The 17,481-nt window shown below is 34.4% G+C and overlaps 2 protein-coding genes across 2 annotated transcripts; both read right to left on the reverse strand.

Moving 5' to 3' along the window:
• Positions 1-2,713: 2,713 nt before the first annotated feature.
• LOC140798164 (uncharacterized) lies at positions 2,714-6,847 on the reverse strand. Its single transcript, XM_073151928.1, has 3 exons — positions 5,598-6,847; positions 5,386-5,508; positions 2,714-4,352 (listed from the first exon to the last, which is right to left on the reverse strand). Exons 1-3 carry the CDS (start codon positions 6,036-6,038, stop codon positions 3,117-3,119), a joined length of 1,800 nt encoding a protein of 599 aa, XP_073008029.1. The 5' UTR covers positions 6,039-6,847; the 3' UTR covers positions 2,714-3,116.
• A 6,011-nt stretch (positions 6,848-12,858) lies between these two features.
• On the reverse strand, positions 12,859-15,789 carry LOC140797328 (receptor-like protein EIX2). The gene is made up of 2 exons (XM_073150685.1): positions 15,425-15,789; positions 12,859-15,334 (listed from the first exon to the last, which is right to left on the reverse strand). Exons 1-2 carry the CDS (start codon positions 15,651-15,653, stop codon positions 13,098-13,100), a joined length of 2,466 nt encoding a protein of 821 aa, XP_073006786.1. The 5' UTR covers positions 15,654-15,789; the 3' UTR covers positions 12,859-13,097.
• Between the last annotated feature and the right edge of the window lie 1,692 nt (positions 15,790-17,481).

The following is a 17,481-nucleotide window of genomic DNA, read 5'->3' on the forward strand; positions in this document are numbered from 1 at the left end:
CACAACAGATTAATTGCCTCACCTGTTATGGACTAATTAAAAGCCTGAGTTTGGATTTTACTTGAACATGTAGTTTTGGCTGTGGTAATAGGAAAAATTCGCCGATTTTAAGGCATATGCTTATATCATGATTTATATCTGCTCATTACTTACCTTTTCTTTCTTTATAGTTAGTACTTGCGTGTTTGAGGATCCTGGAACCTAGAGTAGCTCTTTTAGAATAAACCTCTATAGGGTGATACATTCTAATAGCTCTAATAGTAATGAAGGTATACTTTTTTTACTTGGGTATAACTAATGCTGTATTTTGCTATCCATAATTTAGCCTCACTCAGGTTTAGACTGATACAGCTTCTGTCAGATGGAACAGACATGCAGAGATCGAAGTGGATTGAACTAAATTCTGCTGGAACTATTTATTCTTTTGAAAGGCTAGTTGTATAGCCATAGTTTTAGGGTTTAATTGTTCTTTATATCAATTACTTCTTCTAGCTTGCTTTCTTTTCCATTGTTATTCATTCGTACTTAGTGGTCTTTGATGTATTTCGCCGTAGGATATGTTGTTAAAAGAGGCAGTGAGATTTTTCCCGTTTAAATTTGTCAAGAGAATGTGGTTACCAAAACTTGTTCTTTGCGAGTTTCCTACCTGATCTTTCAGCTGAAATTTCTGAAGTGGTGACTTCTGTATTATATAGTCCATTATAATATGAAATTCTGCTTGCTTGATCTAGTTACTTTGGATTTTCACCAAGCTTTAGGAAATTCTTTTGTATGATAAAATTAGCTTTCCTCAGTCTTCAATCCATTGCTGCACATATTATTACTCTCAAAAGTATGAAACTAGTAAGAGCTTTATTCCACAGCTTGTGTTGTTTTTCTTTAGTTGAATGGCTTGAAGAAGAAGCTATATAAGAAAAAAAGCTTTGCCTGCTACTGCAGCAGTCTCTTCAAATGGAAACTTATTGAGTTCTATATCATATCGATCAGATCCTCCATGAGTTCGATTTCTACAACTAGAAATCCATGTTTGAATTCGCCACATGAGATAATTTCTTGCATAAACCGGTGGTTGGACTGATATATTGAAGACTTTTAATAGTTATAAATGTGCAAAATAATAAAATATTTTACAAAATTGAATAAACGTTTGCTTTCAAGTATTGAAGTTTTATTTGATTTTCATATAATGCATTAACTCTACTTATGTATTTATCATTAGGAATTAACTTCGATATAGTAAATTAATAAAGGGTAAAGTGTCATAGTATTAACAAACTTATCTAAAAGTCATCAAATATGTCAGACTACTTGTCTAACTTACTCGTTAGGAAAATTTGCATATAACATCATCATATCTTTTAATAAAATTATAGTTTACACTTTATATTTTTAATATTTATAAATTAAGTTCTATAATTTAGTAAATATGTACAAAAAGTATTCCGCCATTAGATTAGTTAGTTAAATTTAATTAAATATCTGACTTAAGTTAACTATATTAAAAATATTCTCAACTAAGTTATACTAAGGGTATTTTAGTTATTTTAAAAATAAAAGTATTTTTACTTATTTTAAAAATAAAATATTTTTACTTAACGAAATATTCTCAGGATATTAGTTCAAATCTGAAGCAATGTGTTTTCTGCACATATTTACCAAATTAGATGGTTTGATTTGTACATAGTAAAAATATATGGTGCAAATTATAATTACGTTATAAAATAAGGTGTTATATGCAAATTTTTGTATTAGTTAACTTTGTTTTCTTCTTATCTATGCGGTGTTTAAATGATATTCTTTTTATTCAGTACAATTTAACTTCAAGTACGGTATTTTGATTAGGCTATCTAGTTTTTTTAACCAAAATATCCTTATACAGGGAGTAAAGTAAGTCAATGGTAAGTCATTTAGATCAATGAAAGGGGTAATTTGCAGAAAAACACTCCGTTTTCCCCCACTTTATCAAATTGAATTTCGGACTTTGTTTTTACTAATTTAGCCCTGACAAATCTCAAAAAGACTATCGTGTCTTAAAAACTTGACTTATATAATTTATATGTATCGCCTATATAAAAAGTATTCTCTAATTTAAAAAAAAATACCACATATCATATATATAATATATACTTATTGTCTATGTAAAATATACATCGTAACTTTCAACTATGTGCGTATTGAGATTTTTTTTTAAAAATGACCACATCACCTATATAATTTATACGCGCCGTTTATGTAAAAAATATGTTTTAATTTTTAATAATGTGCGCATTGAGATTAAAATAGTAAAGTAGCCTAAATTAATAATAAAAAAAGCCTGAATTTGTAATTCTATAAATGGGTGGAGTGGGAGGCTACTTCTGCCAATTAGAAAGCTAAAAGGCTTTTTGCTAATAAACTGGTTGGATTGCACGGGTCGATCTGGTCAGCTTCCTTATTTGGTTCAATAATTATTTTATATACGAAAAAAATATACCGGCCATGAATTTTAACCAAAATTATTTGTATTTTGCATTTATTTGTTTTATACATATTTTCAGTTTCTGAATCTTGGGACTCTACGAATTTTTTTATTCACTAAAATAGATTAATATCCCCTCATTTAGAAGACAACTTTGAACTCCTAAAGTTATCCTACGGGAGATGAATGTAACAATTATATATGTGAAATTTTACGAGATACTGGGAAAAAAAGAAAAACATACAAGGAAAACAATTGAATAATAGATAGATATGAAAGTAATATTTAGAACTGTGATCTGTACAGATTATTATTCAGTCGAATTTAGCCAATGGCGAAGCGCAAAATTCTTAAATTTGATCTCTTATATAAGAAGCAGACTGATCCAACTTTAGAATTGCCTTCCAGGAGGCAGACTGATTCAACTTTAGAATTGCCTTACAAGACATCAATCAATTGAAGATTATATTTGGATATATTATTTCTACCTCTTTGTGAGAGTGATATGATTTAATCTTGTTTCCTGCCAATCTAACTTTGATTTACCTTCAGTTATTTTTGTCATCTCAGCAACCAAGCAACCTTTCAGAAACTTAGATTCTTCAAGTCTTGCAAAGCTATGCAGTCTGCTCCATTACCTTGCAGGACTTGGTATACCTTATGCTGGAATATATCTATAACCAGCTAGCATATGGTTTCTGAGTCCCTTCACTGCATTGTATCTTTCTGCATCTTGTTGTAACTTTTCGGCCACTGTATCTAGTAGGTTGCTGCTGTAAGACAATCTTCCTTCACCCAATTCGTCACCCAATTGTTGAAGTTTTTTGCTGACATCCCGGTGAAGTCGTTCCCTTGTGCTTCCATCTGAAGAATAGACAGACTTTGACATGATTTCACAGTTTGATCTCATCTCAAGTTTTTCCTTAATTGAAGCTGATTTGTTCTTGTCTATCCTGTCTGCAGCAACATGACTCCAGCTATAGCTCTTGCTGTTGCTATCCATGTTGAGCTCGATTGACGGCAAATCACCACTGTCTTCCGAGTATATTTCATCATTGTCTTCATGATTATCTTCTTCACCTTCAGCTGATCTATGCAATTGCTGTTGATCCTTAAATGTAGTGCCTTCAAGAGACTGATGATCATGTCTAGCTTCTTCTGTTAGCTTTGAAGTCAAAAATACTTCGAGCTCATTCCTCAGTTGATCAATAGCAGCATTCTTCTCCTCAAATTGATGCCTTGCTTCTGAAAGCTTCATCTGAACTCTCTCTTCACGCCACTCATCAGCAAGCTGAAGCATTTCTCTCTCCTTTTCTATTTCTTCTTGTACCTTGACGGACTCCCTTCTCATCTCTTCTACCTCGGCCTTGTCTTCTCCAATTCCCCTAACTAATTCACCGCAGACTCGTTCGACAATTTCTCTTGATCTTCTCTCCCTCTCAAGCTCTTTTGTTGCCTCCAATAGTGATGTCTCCATATGGGTCAATGCCATCCCTAGTTTTTTATTCAACCTTTCGGCTCTTTTCCTTGAATTCCTTTCTTTCTCAAGATTGTTCATGATGGATTGAACTTCATCCCTGATCCTTTCCTGTTCTTTGTTTTTCCATGCTTTCCTTTCTTCTGAGGAGCACTTCCTAGAGCAGCTGGCTTGGCTACTACGAGATCTTTGTTCTCGAATAAGCTCATGGACATGAACATGGGCCTGGTCCAGCTCGGAACAAAGAGCAGACATAAGGGAGATGACAGATGAATGCTTCTCTCCAGGTCCCCAGACATGCACCAATACTTTTAGAAGTTCTCTAGATGCAGTTAAACTGCTATTTAAATAGTTCAAGTGGCTTGTTTTTTCTCTAGCTGAAGTTGCAGAAGCAAGGTTTCGCGAACTTGTGGAGATCTGCAAACATGAGGGCACAGTAAGAAACTTGAATGTTGTAGAAATCCACTGTATTGATCATGTACAATAAAAGCAACCAACATCTTTAAATTCAGAGCTAGTTCAAATGCCTAAAAGTTAACCTAGTAAGCAATAAACAATCTTAGATTTCTTTAGTATTTCCATATCTTCTGTATAAGCATTGACACTCTTCCAATAACTTGTAGTACATCTAGTTCCCATGCTTCAATGCACTTGCTTTCTCATTAGGTTGCATGATTTTGTCAATGCTGAACTATCTGTTTAGCAAACAAAGCCGACTACTAAAAATCTAGAGATTCTGCCAGAATTAGTTCCACTTAATTCACACTCCCAAGAGTGATCCAGGAAAGTATGAAGGTGATGAGCTATTGACTATTATTGGGCGTTCCTTCATATCTGGTTCATGAGCATGTATGGTTAATTATGTGGACCAACCAGTTGTCCTCTTCCTTGTAGAGAATGAATGAAAAGTTGAAAACCACTGAGCAGATGGATGTGGTCCTAGTGATACATTAACACTGCAAAGGGAATATGCAAAGCATCATTCTTGCAATTGTAAGGAAAGAATAAAGAGCAGACATGGGTTAATAAACTCGGTGTCCTATAGTAACAATAGTAGTTATGAACCCTGTAGAGCGTTTGCCCGGGAATATATGCGGGGACTTGTCGCGATCATTTCCTCCATATTGGCAAACCAGAGGGAATCTATCATTACAAGGATATAAAAGCTTCAATAGATGTATTTCTACGTATAAACATTCTCTCAAAAATTTTAGTCTGAAGAAAGTAACTCAATTAGAGCAGCTAAAGAAAATCTAATATCCTTTGTGAATATAAAAGTTAGAGTAACATCCTTTTTCTTTCTTACTATGAACTTATTCAATCAACCCATTATGCATGTTAATCATAGAAAATATAGGGAATCATCAGCTCTGCAACCAAAAAACTTCTATTCAGCAAGATTATATTGTAACTAAAATGGAAAAGGAAGAACACAGCGGGGCTTAATTACCTCCATTCCACTAGCATTGCTTAGTAAATCTGATGATCTACGACTTTGCTCATTGGACAAAGATTTCTGATTAGACACTGGAATTATTCTCATATGAGTGCTAATTCTGGATTGATCCGAAATCTACAATGAGAGATTGCAAATAAATCATATCATGGGAGATACCTTCACATTGCCAAAAGAATATACAAAATTAACATTTCAATACTCACTTCTGTGACAGTGCTTTGAGATCCTGGGTGGATAAGCCTTGTGATGTTACCTCTTCTTCTTCTTCTCATCTCCTTCTTAAATATTTTCTCCTGCAACTCCCTGATCATTTCTGCTGAAGGGACTCCATTCATTTGCCAGAGTGCAGTAGCAAGCTTGCGAGCCGAAATCGAGGCTCGCAATCCTTCTCCACAGTTGTATGATTGCTTAGTTTGAGATGTTTCAGAAACCTTTGTGGAATAAGATGATGACCCAGCATTGGTTTTCCATGCCGGAATAGGAGTGGTGGATCCACCCCTCCTACGAACAAGAATTGCCCTCTTGAGCCTGTTCTTCTTCAGGGCAGAGGAAGAAGCCGCCGACGACAGCGACGAACAGCCGCGCTTTCGGATCTTACAAGGCTTGCTTGTAGATCCTCCACCACCGACATTGTGCCTAAGCATCCTTTGGTTGGATTTTCTAGTTGAATTCTTTCAATATCTAGATAACAAAGTGGTGGGCAGAAGATGAGATGATAAAGGAGAGGTTTTTTTAATCAGCGGATGGATGGATTATCTCAATCCAGGGTACATTTGAGGACAAATATTCCAAAGAGAAAGAAAAAATAAATACAAAAAGAAAAGAAAAGGGAAGAAGAGGTCGGCTTTAATAGAAGGAATAAGAAGCGCAGGGAACTGTCAAAGAAGTATATGCTCAACAATCTTTATCCACACACTCAAAATAAAAATGCCATCTTTGAATACAAATTAAAAAAGAAGAAGAAGAAGAAGAAGAAGAAGAAAAAAAAAACTAAGAGAAGCCCCAGAAAGATCGAAGCTTTATGTAAAATTTCTCCTCAATTTGCGAACTACTCCAAGTTTTGAATCGAAAGGAGACCCATTAAAGATAAGAGCGCGAGGAGCGAGAAAGATCCAAACTTTAGCAAAGAGAAGAGCCTCGTTTCCCTCAAAAGACCACCTCTCAGAAATCAGAATCCTTCACAGTTCTCCCCCCCATATCAAAGTTGAGATTGTGGAGAGCTTCTTAACGACGATTCGAGGAAACTAAACAATCACACAAACACAAACACACGAGTGGGGACGGATTCGATTCCTCGAGCGGCTCGCCCGTAGCTGTGGGGATAAAGACAAGAGTGAGAAGAGGGGAGGCTGCTCTGCTATCTGTGATAATTTTGTCTCCTTTGATGGCCCCTACAGTAGATCATATCACAGCTACTCTTCTTGTGGTTCTGAGCTGTTCCAAATTAATTGTATTCTTAGAGTAATATTCTTACAGTTATATATATATATTTAACCATCTTAGCACTAACTTATTGTTGGCTCTTGAACTATAACCTATTGTTACTTTTTTTTTCTAATTTTTTTTAATCACACTTTGACTCTCTCAACTATCTTAATATCTCTCATTCTCTGAAGGTTGTCTTAATAAAATATATATATATATATATAACACGCCTTATAAAATAATGATAAAATAGTTTCTAGAAAGAAATTAATTATGTGACAATCACATGTATATATATATATATATATATATATAATCTTAGCCACTAGAAATTTGCAATTTGTTATGGAGTTAAGCCTAGAGGAAGGGTGAGTGTCACCAGCAACATTAATGTTTGTGGTTGCCTTTTAATGGATCATAGATACAGCATGATTATTAGTTTTCTTTATGTGATCAAAGGTAAAAATAGTTAATACAACATGATTATTAGTTTCGTTGTTCAAAGTTTTGGTCAATACCGATATATTCAGTTGAAAATATTAGTTCTTGGAGTCTTATATTGGTTTTTACCTATGGTTTAGATTTCATTTTAAATCCAACTTCACCTATGAATGAAATTTTTCATGGATTACAATAGCCCCGGTAACTTCGAAGTTTTAAAATTGGATAATTGAATTATAATAGACCCTTTCCCAAGTACATCTAAAATTTTAATAGCGAGTCATGTTAGTTAGTCGATCTGCTAATTTGTCTTGCTTCAAAATAAATATGAGAAGTGCGACGATGAGAAAGAGATTGGATAACAGAAGAATACAACCCTCAACCAAAATTTGAATGGACCACAACAGTTTATGGACACCGTTGAGCGCATTGACAAAGAGCAGCGAATCTGACTCAATGAGGATGTTAGAGAAGCTACAAAGAAAATAATTCACTTATATATATTCATTAATGTAATACACCTCATTTTCTTTATGTTTGCGATTCTTTTTATGTCTTAATATTTTTCCCAATCTTCTATTTTTTTTGTTGTTGAGATTCTTGATGTTATTTAGATGAGTTAGAATTCTCATGGAAATGCATTCCATGAGCTTTACTTCCAATGATTAGCTCAAGTTTGTTGGTCCAATTCTTTAGTATAATTGATCAAGGAAATTCATCAATGGCCAACCTAATCACGAGACGAGATGCCCCTTTAAATATTATACTAGTTTTGAATAAAAAAAGTTGATTAATTAAACTTAGAGGTTAATTCTAATATTTGTATAGCATTTACCAATTTGAAAAAGTTTACGCAACTAAATTTGGTTGATTGCTTATTATTTTGAGAAGATTTGCTCGATTGATCTCTTTATCCAACTCATATATAGCCTACGAGGTGAAATATAATAGATGAGAATAGAATAATATTAAAATTGTATCGTATCTGTATTTTTTTTCAAGTAGCGATACGAATATGAATAGTTAACTTAATTACTATGTATATGAAAATATAGATATAGATATTGGATATATCTATATTTATTCTTTAAATCTATAAGAATGTATGATATTATCGAAGTTTATAACACAATGGTATTTTATATCCCTATACGGATACGAATTTAAATATCGAGACGAATAAAAAATATAATTTTAACCCATATTTTCAAAACTCGGAGACTTAATGGAATCGATTCGAGATTTATTAGATCAATTTTCACCCCTACTATGGGCTCATAAATCATAGAAACAAAACAAAATTTTGAGAAAAATGATCAAATGTTTCTTATTCTTCTCCATCTTTATATCATTTTATATTTATATTTTAGAAGAAGATGGAGGAGATAAAGATGTGACACCAAATGTATCATTCGTTCGTGCATGCATGATGCATGCAAGCTTTCATACGGTGACGTTGCTCCAAAAGTCGTGCAAAGGGGAACCACACCCATCCCTTCACTTGCTCATGGTTAGGTATTCAGTAGTCTTTGACAAGATCTAGGCATGTCTCTGGAATCTGGATGCATCCCTATCTTTCTCTGATGCATATTTAGATACAACCTACTGTTCCATTATTTTTAATTAATTCATCAAAAGAGACTTATACCCACTACCTATGCTATGAATAAATATTAATATAGGATATGGGCCTCCACTATATTGATTAATTTTGTTTGGAACCACTAATTGGGTATGATTCCATCAAGTTTATAAAAGTTTTTACAATTAATGCATCCTATCTTTTTTTTTTACTCTTATTATAAATCATCAATTGATTCTTGTATCTTACTTTTATCGCCTTAAAACTATTTTGTCCATTTTGAAAATTAAGAAAAATAAAATCACTTAATCTACCTCTATTTGGAGTTCAAGTCTGATTCATACTTACAACTTTACCCTTTGTCTCCCCATATCATTGATAGGCCTATCAAGGTGCCCTCAGCCTTTGAAGCTGATGCCTCATTGTTGAAGGGGGTTCTAACATTTGTTACGAATCAGATTTGGACTTATTCTGACGTAATAAAATTATAAAAATTTAAATAAAGGTAACCTCATGAGTTAGGGTTCTAATGGCTCTAGTTTCACCTCAATTAGAAGCCGAGATAAAAAGTTAAAAATAAAATAGTGGAGATAGGTCAGAATAGGGGCAGAACGGTAAATATCCGATGTTGCAGCGGTCGTTGGATGGTGACGGACGACCATAGGGTAGGTGCTCGAGGAGGAAAGTGGCTAGGGTTAGAAAGTTGGGATGTTTCTATGGTTATGATCTAATAACTAGATAAAATATAAGGACCAAAACAATAATTTGGCTAAACTCAAATTTCTTCCGATCATTTTTATCAACACTATGTCTATCTCTATTTTATAGGAGTAAAAATCCCTAGTGGATCGGATCCACATGCAGATTATCTAATTTATTTAAAATTTAAAATAATAAAATATAGCTAAGTAACTAACTTGACTCGACTTAACCCATATAATCGGATCGTAACAGCATTGCTATAGATATTATCAATAAACTTATGCAATTTTTTGATTTATTTGAGATATAAATTTGTCACCATAAGTTGTTATGGCACTATTTCGTTTTCTTTTCTTTTGTCCTACAGAGCTAATTGGGCTTCTTATTTTAGTCGACCACATATTTTTGTGATTCCTAGAGATGAGTATTCTACCCCGAGAAGCTTAATTGTATCCTTTTGTTTTTTTAATCTTTGGGTGCTTGGATGACTTTACCCTTCTTCTTTGTGTTGTTCTTAGGAGTATTATTGTCATTAAATGTATACAATTAAATTTCTCATCTCTATAGGGTGTTTCTAGGTAATAAAAGTAAATTATAGGAGTCGAATAATAAAAATCCAATTCATAAACATCCAATGTAAAGAAACATAGTAGGATTTGGACCTACTTGTTAAAAGAGGTGAACTCATACCTAACAAAGAGATTTCTAATGGTGCAGTGCATTGTATCTAAAGAGGTATACCTAACAAGAACATGGGAAAAAGGCAAGTATGCTCCACATTGGAATTGGTATCACATCCACACCATGTGGAGAAATAGCAAACAACAAAAGAAAAGAACAGTTTACTCATATTATTTGCCTAAATGATGAGCAATTTGTAGATAAGATCGTAGTAGTATTGAGATGGTTAAAAGAGCTCATGTTATATGAATGTTTTTCGAGTTTGAATCTTATTACCACCTGTTTAACCGACACATTATTAAGTTATCATCTCTAAAATAACAACGACGACGACGACGAGAGAATTATTTGAGATCTATGGTTTTCAACTTAGGCATGTATCATTTCAGATCCATTTGGGTCTCTTTTTTTTAATTAATTAATCCTTTGTTTCCTCCATAATGCTGAGTTAAAAATTTAGTTCTACCCTCAAATAATAAATAATTTTATGAGCCATATTATAGCCCAGAAGCTTTTAGCCTTATTAAGTGCATTCTGGGCCAGCCCATGGTTTTGAAACTTGAGGATTATCCAAGTTTAGGGCTTATACTAGCAAAAAGATTGAATGAGGCAGGCCAAGCTCCAACTAGGGTTAGGGGTGTCAAAAAAGATCATGGGCTCATTTATTAAACAAGCTAAGCTCAAGCTTAACTTTTGAAAAATTTGTGTGTAATGATGTTTGGATAGGTACCAAGTGAATATTTTAGAATAAAATGGTATGATCATTAGGAACAAAGCTAGATTAGTTGCTCAAGGATATGCTCAGAAAGAAGGCATAGATTTCGACAAAACTTTTGCGCCTATATCAAGACTAGAATGTAAAAGAATCTTGTTTGTTCTTACTTGTTATATGAAATTTAAATTATTTCAAATGAATGTTAAATTGTCTTCTTGAATGGTACATTAAATGAAGAAGACTTTAAACGCTGAATAGTTTAGCGTATTATAAAATAAATATTTTGATATTTTTATTAAAAATAAAATGTTGAATTTATCAATATTTTAAATATAGCTATAGTAACACACAACATTTTGGTACTAAAATTTAGGGTGTGTATATTTGTGTAAATAAAGTTTAAAAGAGGGCTAGGTTGGTAAAAAACTCAGGTTAAGTATGCCCACTAATTATATGATTTGGTTATATGCATCAATATGATGCAATTTCCCTTATTATATAATGTAAATTTGCAAAAAATATATACGAGCATATAAGCCCACTAATTAGATTTATTTTATTTTATTTTATGTCATTTGGCACTCAAATATTTATCTAAAACTCAAATTTACACTTATTATTATGACCCAAATCAACTATTTTTTGGAGCAGCCAAGTCACTGAAAATTTTTTATGGTTGTGGAAGAAAACAAGATAAAAGATGAGATGATTTGTCTCATTTAGACATGATCATCGGGCTGGCTGGGCCGGAGTTGGGCCGGCTTTTCGGGCTAATTGATTTTAAGTATTTGTTCACGGTCCGACTCACCAATCACTCGGGATGGGCTAGAATAGTCTAGCCCGTTACCGCCCGTTGGCCCATAAGAGATTGGGCTAACCGATCGGGCCAAGCCGGCCCGACCCACTAATTATTCAGCCCAACTCATATTTTAGCTATTTTTTAGAATTTTTTTACTATTAGCTTATTTTTTTAAAAAATATTTATGTTCCTCCATTTAAAAAAAAATTTTAAAAACTTAAAGGTGTGCTTAAAAAAATGTAAAACGGTACAGTACCAAAATTTTCGTTGGGTTTTACTGTAGTAGAACGGGCGGGTTACTGTAGAGAATGAGCTGGCCTAGTTGCGGGCCAAACGACATGCTTCCGAGCTTGGTCGGGCTGGCAAAGGGTTGGCCTGTGCCACCCATGGGTAGTTCGAGCTCGGGCGGGGCCGGGCCTAAACCAGGTCCAGGCCGGGCTTAGCCCGGTCCAAACCGGGTCGGGGATGGGCGGGCTAGGCCGTTTGATTAAGTCTAGTCTCATTGCTCGAACTGTTTAATAATTAGAAATTTTTTAAATAACACCTTATAATTTTATTATTTTTTAATTAACACTTTATATTTTTATACTTAGATCGCTTTTTTTTTTTTATAACTTTCATATAATACCACAATATTACTTTGACAAACTATCATTAATCTTAGTATATAATTTATATAACTCAGCTAATTAAATTAATAAATATCCTTGAAAAATTTTAAACGTTTGACCCACCATTCTTAAACTATATCCCCATTCCGCGAGAGAATAATTTACATATTTTAGAAATTATCTTTAGTATAATTAACATAATATTTCTTATTTTCTAGCTTTCCATTTGAAAATATTTGAGTTTAATTAACTCAGAATGCAATATGAAAATTTTAGAGAAAAAAGAGTATTCCGGTTACAAAATTCTAGAAAATAGAGTGTTCATTTAAAAACAATAGTGTAGGATGTTATTTTAAAAATTTCCCTCAATAATTTATGCAGTTGGAGTTGAGTCAATCGTATTGATTCCTTATAATCAAGTTCATAACCATTGTTTGGAACTAAGATAATAAGTAAATACCAATTAAATGGCATATATTTATGAAGCACATCTGGATAAACATATATGTTATTATAATCTCAAATGATGGTGGTATGTACATTGAATTTGTTACAAAAGCAATGGTAATTAAGAAAATAAGCATATAAATTGGGTAATATCATGCTACTATAGAAAAGACCGCAAATAATATAAGAAAGTGAAATAATATTATATGATGGATTTGGCCTTCTATGCCTTTAATCAGTGAACGATTTCCATAGTTCAAACCTTCCAAACTCCTTCAATAGCAACCCTGCTCCTCTCCTTTATTTCTTCTTAATCCTGGCATTGAGTCTAACCAACTTGAGAACCATAAATACATATATTCTATCACAGATGTCATCAACCAAGAGAAAATATGTTGTTCTCCATGTCCTCTTAAACAACAAGGTACCAAAAATCACCCAGAATCCCACTGCGAATCCTAGTCCCATGCTGAAATAAAGAGATGACATATTATATCCATCTTCATGTTCTAGAAGATCACTCATAGTAGTTTGATTTCCAGAGCAATTCTTAGATGTAGGAGGCCCACAAAGATTGCTGTTCCCAATGTAGATAGTTGGATCGTCGAATGTTTCAAGTTGACCCTCTGTTGGAATTCTTCCTGAGAGATTATTGTAGGACAAGTTCAAGTGACTCAAAAAAGTTAAAGCTGAGAGTGTAGAAGGAATTTCACCAAAGAGCTCATTATTCGATAGGTCAAGAGATTCCAATGACCGTAGACCATTCATCGTTTCTGGAATATTTCCCGTCAATCGATTTGCTGACAAGTTCAAGTTTTTTAATCCAGCAAGGGCACCTACCTGTTTAGGGATTTCTCCAGTTAAACTATTTCCTGATAAATCAAGGCTTAATATGAAAAAGATCTTGTCACTTTGGTATTCTAAAATTTGCCCTTTTGTGATCACAAATAAGCTAAAGAAATCATTGTAATAATCAATATCGTTAAATATAGATGGAGAGATAAGAGTCATTGCTTTGAAGTTCACGAGGGATGGGGCTATGGTTCCTGATAGATTGTTGTGAGCAAGGTCCAAAATTTGAAGGTGGTCAAGTTTGGAAAGCTTAATAGGAATATGGCCAGAAAACATGTTAGACTTTAACAGGAGGAAGACTAAATTGGGTAGTCTTGTTCCTATCCATATCGGTAAGTTTCCAGTGAAGTTATTATAAGAGAGATCAAGAAATGAAAGATATTGGCAACCTCGGAAAAATAAAGGAAATTTACCAGAAAGACGGTTGTTGCGGAAATGTATAATGGTAAGATTCGAACCTACATCTCTCCAATCACTTTTGGCTCTAAAAGAGTTACCACTAGTCCAGCATTCAGGAAGCTGTCCTGAGAGGTGGTTGTTTGATAGATCTAGAGCTTCTAAGGACTGCAATTGGTCGCACAAAGATGATGGGATGGTTCCACTGATAAGGTTGTTTGAAAGAAGCAAGTATTTCAACTCTATAGTTCCAAGGTATAGTGGAAGTGGACCTGATATATAATTTCTTGAGAGATCTAAGTACCTAAGACCCATCGGTAACTTTGGTAACCGACCTTTGAGCTGGTTTGAATGCAGGATTATAGAGTCAGCTGTTGATAGGAACTCTAGAGTCATTGGTAACACTCCGCTGATCTGGTTAAGGGAGAGGTCAAGATATTCGACCTGTGAAATTACATTCCAAAACCAATCTGGCAACCTATCGATAATTACTGCACTAGACATACCTAGAAAAGTAATGTTAGTCTGTGATTGAATCCATGTAGGAAAATGGGGTCCCATCTTGCAATAGCTCAAGTCGACTTCCTTCAATCTGAATGGAGGGATCCAATTTGGATGTACTCCCATGGTCAAGGAGTTATTTGACAAGTCTAGCATCTCTAATCTCGTCAGGCTTGTAAAATAGTCTTCTAATATCATGCCGATCAACTGGTTGGAACTCAAGTCCAAGTAACTGAGATTAGTGAGCTTTCCCATCCCGGAAGGTATGGAACCGGTGAGACTGTTGTAACCGAGATCAAGAGTGCTTAAACTGGTCATATTCTCGATCCAAGTTGGGAGGCTTCCATTCAAATTATTTACCATCAAATACAATGATTGTATCTTGTGCGGCAGCCTCTCCATCAATTCTGCTATGTCCCCACTGATCTGATTCCAACCTAGATCGAGCACTTTCAATTTGTGTAGATTCTTCATAGTCTTCGGTATCATGCCGACGAGATCATTGCCTCCGAGTTGAAGTTCTTTGAGGGAGGTCATGTTTCCCAGTAGACCATTAGGAATAGGACCCTGAAAGTCGTTATACTCAAGATCAAGGGTCACGAGTGTTGTGAGATTAGAAGAGTAAAGAGGGAGAGAAGCGAGTGTGGCGTTGAGACTACAACCAGATAGATGAAGGACTCTTAAAGAAGTTGGAAGCATGCTCAAGGCTTGCACCCAATCCACAGCAGCACTGAGGTTCACATAGCTCATATCGAGGTGCTTCAAAGAGGAGAGACGTGGTAACCAAGCTACAAGATCAACCGATTGCAAATAGTAATTACCACCAACATCAAGATGGAGCAGCTTAGTTAGATTACCAAGCTGAGGAGGTACGCTACCACCGAAGTTTGCATTAGAGAGGTTGAGATACTTCAAGTTCTTGAAGGAGCCCATGAATTTCGGTATCTGCCGACCTCCGAAGTCGTTGTAGCTTAGGTCGAGGTAGTTAAGATGCTCTAGAGCGAGAAGAGAAGGGCTAATGTCGCTGCTCATCGAAAATGGTAGAAGTCGATCGTGGTCGACTCGGAGGTCGAGCTTGACAACGTGCCCCGTCTTGTTGCTACACATGACACCCCTCCATTTGCAGCAATCTTGGCCTTCCCAAGAAGATAATAACCTCCCATGTAGAGTATTGATGCCCTCTTTGAAGGTGAGAAGTGCATCTCTCTCACTCGCAACGCAACTTCCTCGTAGTTTGGTGGTCTCTAGAGATAGAGAGGGAGAGAAGATGTGGAGGAGTAGAAGGTAGAGAGGTAGAAGTAAAACTCCATGAGTGGTGGAGGACGTAAGTTTAGCCATGGTTTTTATTATTCCCACTCCAGGTCCAGACCAATATATATATAGTGGACGAAGTGGCATAAGTAACAATCAATTAGATGGTGTGATATGACATAGGAAGATATATATAACTATACATCATGCATGTTAATTTCCTCACTAAATAATCGAAAGTGGGAATCAAGATTTGTGTAATGCATGCAGATCTGGAGCGGATTATGTTCTTTCAATTCCACTACAAGTCAAGGTCTACCAACAAACCTTGTAAACTATATTTCATAAGAGAATATTACATATTATAAGAAGGTGAAGTACTCTTTTGTGAGGAAATCTACAGATTTTTGTTTTAAAAAGGTTTCGTGTAATGCATTTGCATATGTTCTTTTTCCACTACCAAGTCAAGATCTATCGACATATATACCTAGTAAACTATTACTTAAAGAAGGCGAAGTCTTTTATGAGGAAATCTACCAATTTTTGTTCTTGGGATTTTCTATCAGAGGCTGTAGATGTTTGTGTATTATCAAGTATTTGGTATTCAAATATTTATCTAACCTATTATTATGATCTAGTTAACTTAAACGATAGTTTTTTCCATAACAAATATCAATATATATATATTTTTCTTGAAATAGATTTTTATTTATTTATTGAGAGAGTAATAGGATAACTGACTAGGTAGCATAGCTCCCCAAGCTTCTATATGTATGATCTTTTTTTTTTCAAAATATTTGAGTCTCTATGTGACATCAACTTCCAATTAGATTACTTGTTTTATTCAAACAAACGTAATATTAACCTAATGTGCAAGGGATGTCCACACCATTTATTTAGGCTATTGGATCTGTTAGTAGACTCGGTAATCAATTTGGGCTAAGCTGGGTTTAGGCCACTGGCTGCCTAAAACATTTGGGAGTCCTCTAGAAAACTCTAGACTTTTTCTCAATTTTGGATTTTCCAAATAACTTCTTTTTGACTTCTCAACCAACTTGCCAAAGTAACTCTTCAACTTTGGTCTGTCTACCCCTTTATAAACCCCATGCAACCCCTAGTGGAGTATCATCTTTCCGAGGTATCAAACACTTATCTTCTTTATATAAACATATCATCTACTCTTCATTCTATTATATTTTCTTTGACGAAGCTTGTGAGTTTAAGAGATAGGAGGAGAGTAATAAATAAGAATGCTTAATTCCTTAGATTTAAAACTTACCCTTTTTAAAAAAAAAAATATTATTTATTTTTATAATGACAAACTGATAATAGATTGTAAGCCAAACTTTCATAGAAAATAGTGAAATTAAATAACTTTGTATTAAAATTATAAAATAGAAAATCTATTATATCACTTTATAATGCAAAACTCTAATAAAACCTCGCAGTCTTACAACCAGTGGAGGCGACACGGCATCATAGGTTGCATAATGTGCCCTTTTCTACTATGTCTTGAGTATTATTACTTTATAATTTTATTTTTTAAAGAAATTCCACGTAGTCATCTACTTTATGATTTGACATGGCTGTTTAATAATAGAAAACCAGAAAACTTTTTACAAAACACCGTATAATTTTAATCACTTTTTAATTAATAATTCGTTATTAAGGATGTGTTCTTAGA

The sequence above is a fragment of the Typha latifolia genome, chromosome 11 (genome assembly GCF_019914945.1).
Source record: "Typha latifolia isolate L0001 chromosome 11, TyphaL0001v2, whole genome shotgun sequence".
NCBI lineage: Eukaryota > Viridiplantae > Streptophyta > Magnoliopsida > Poales > Typhaceae > Typha > Typha latifolia.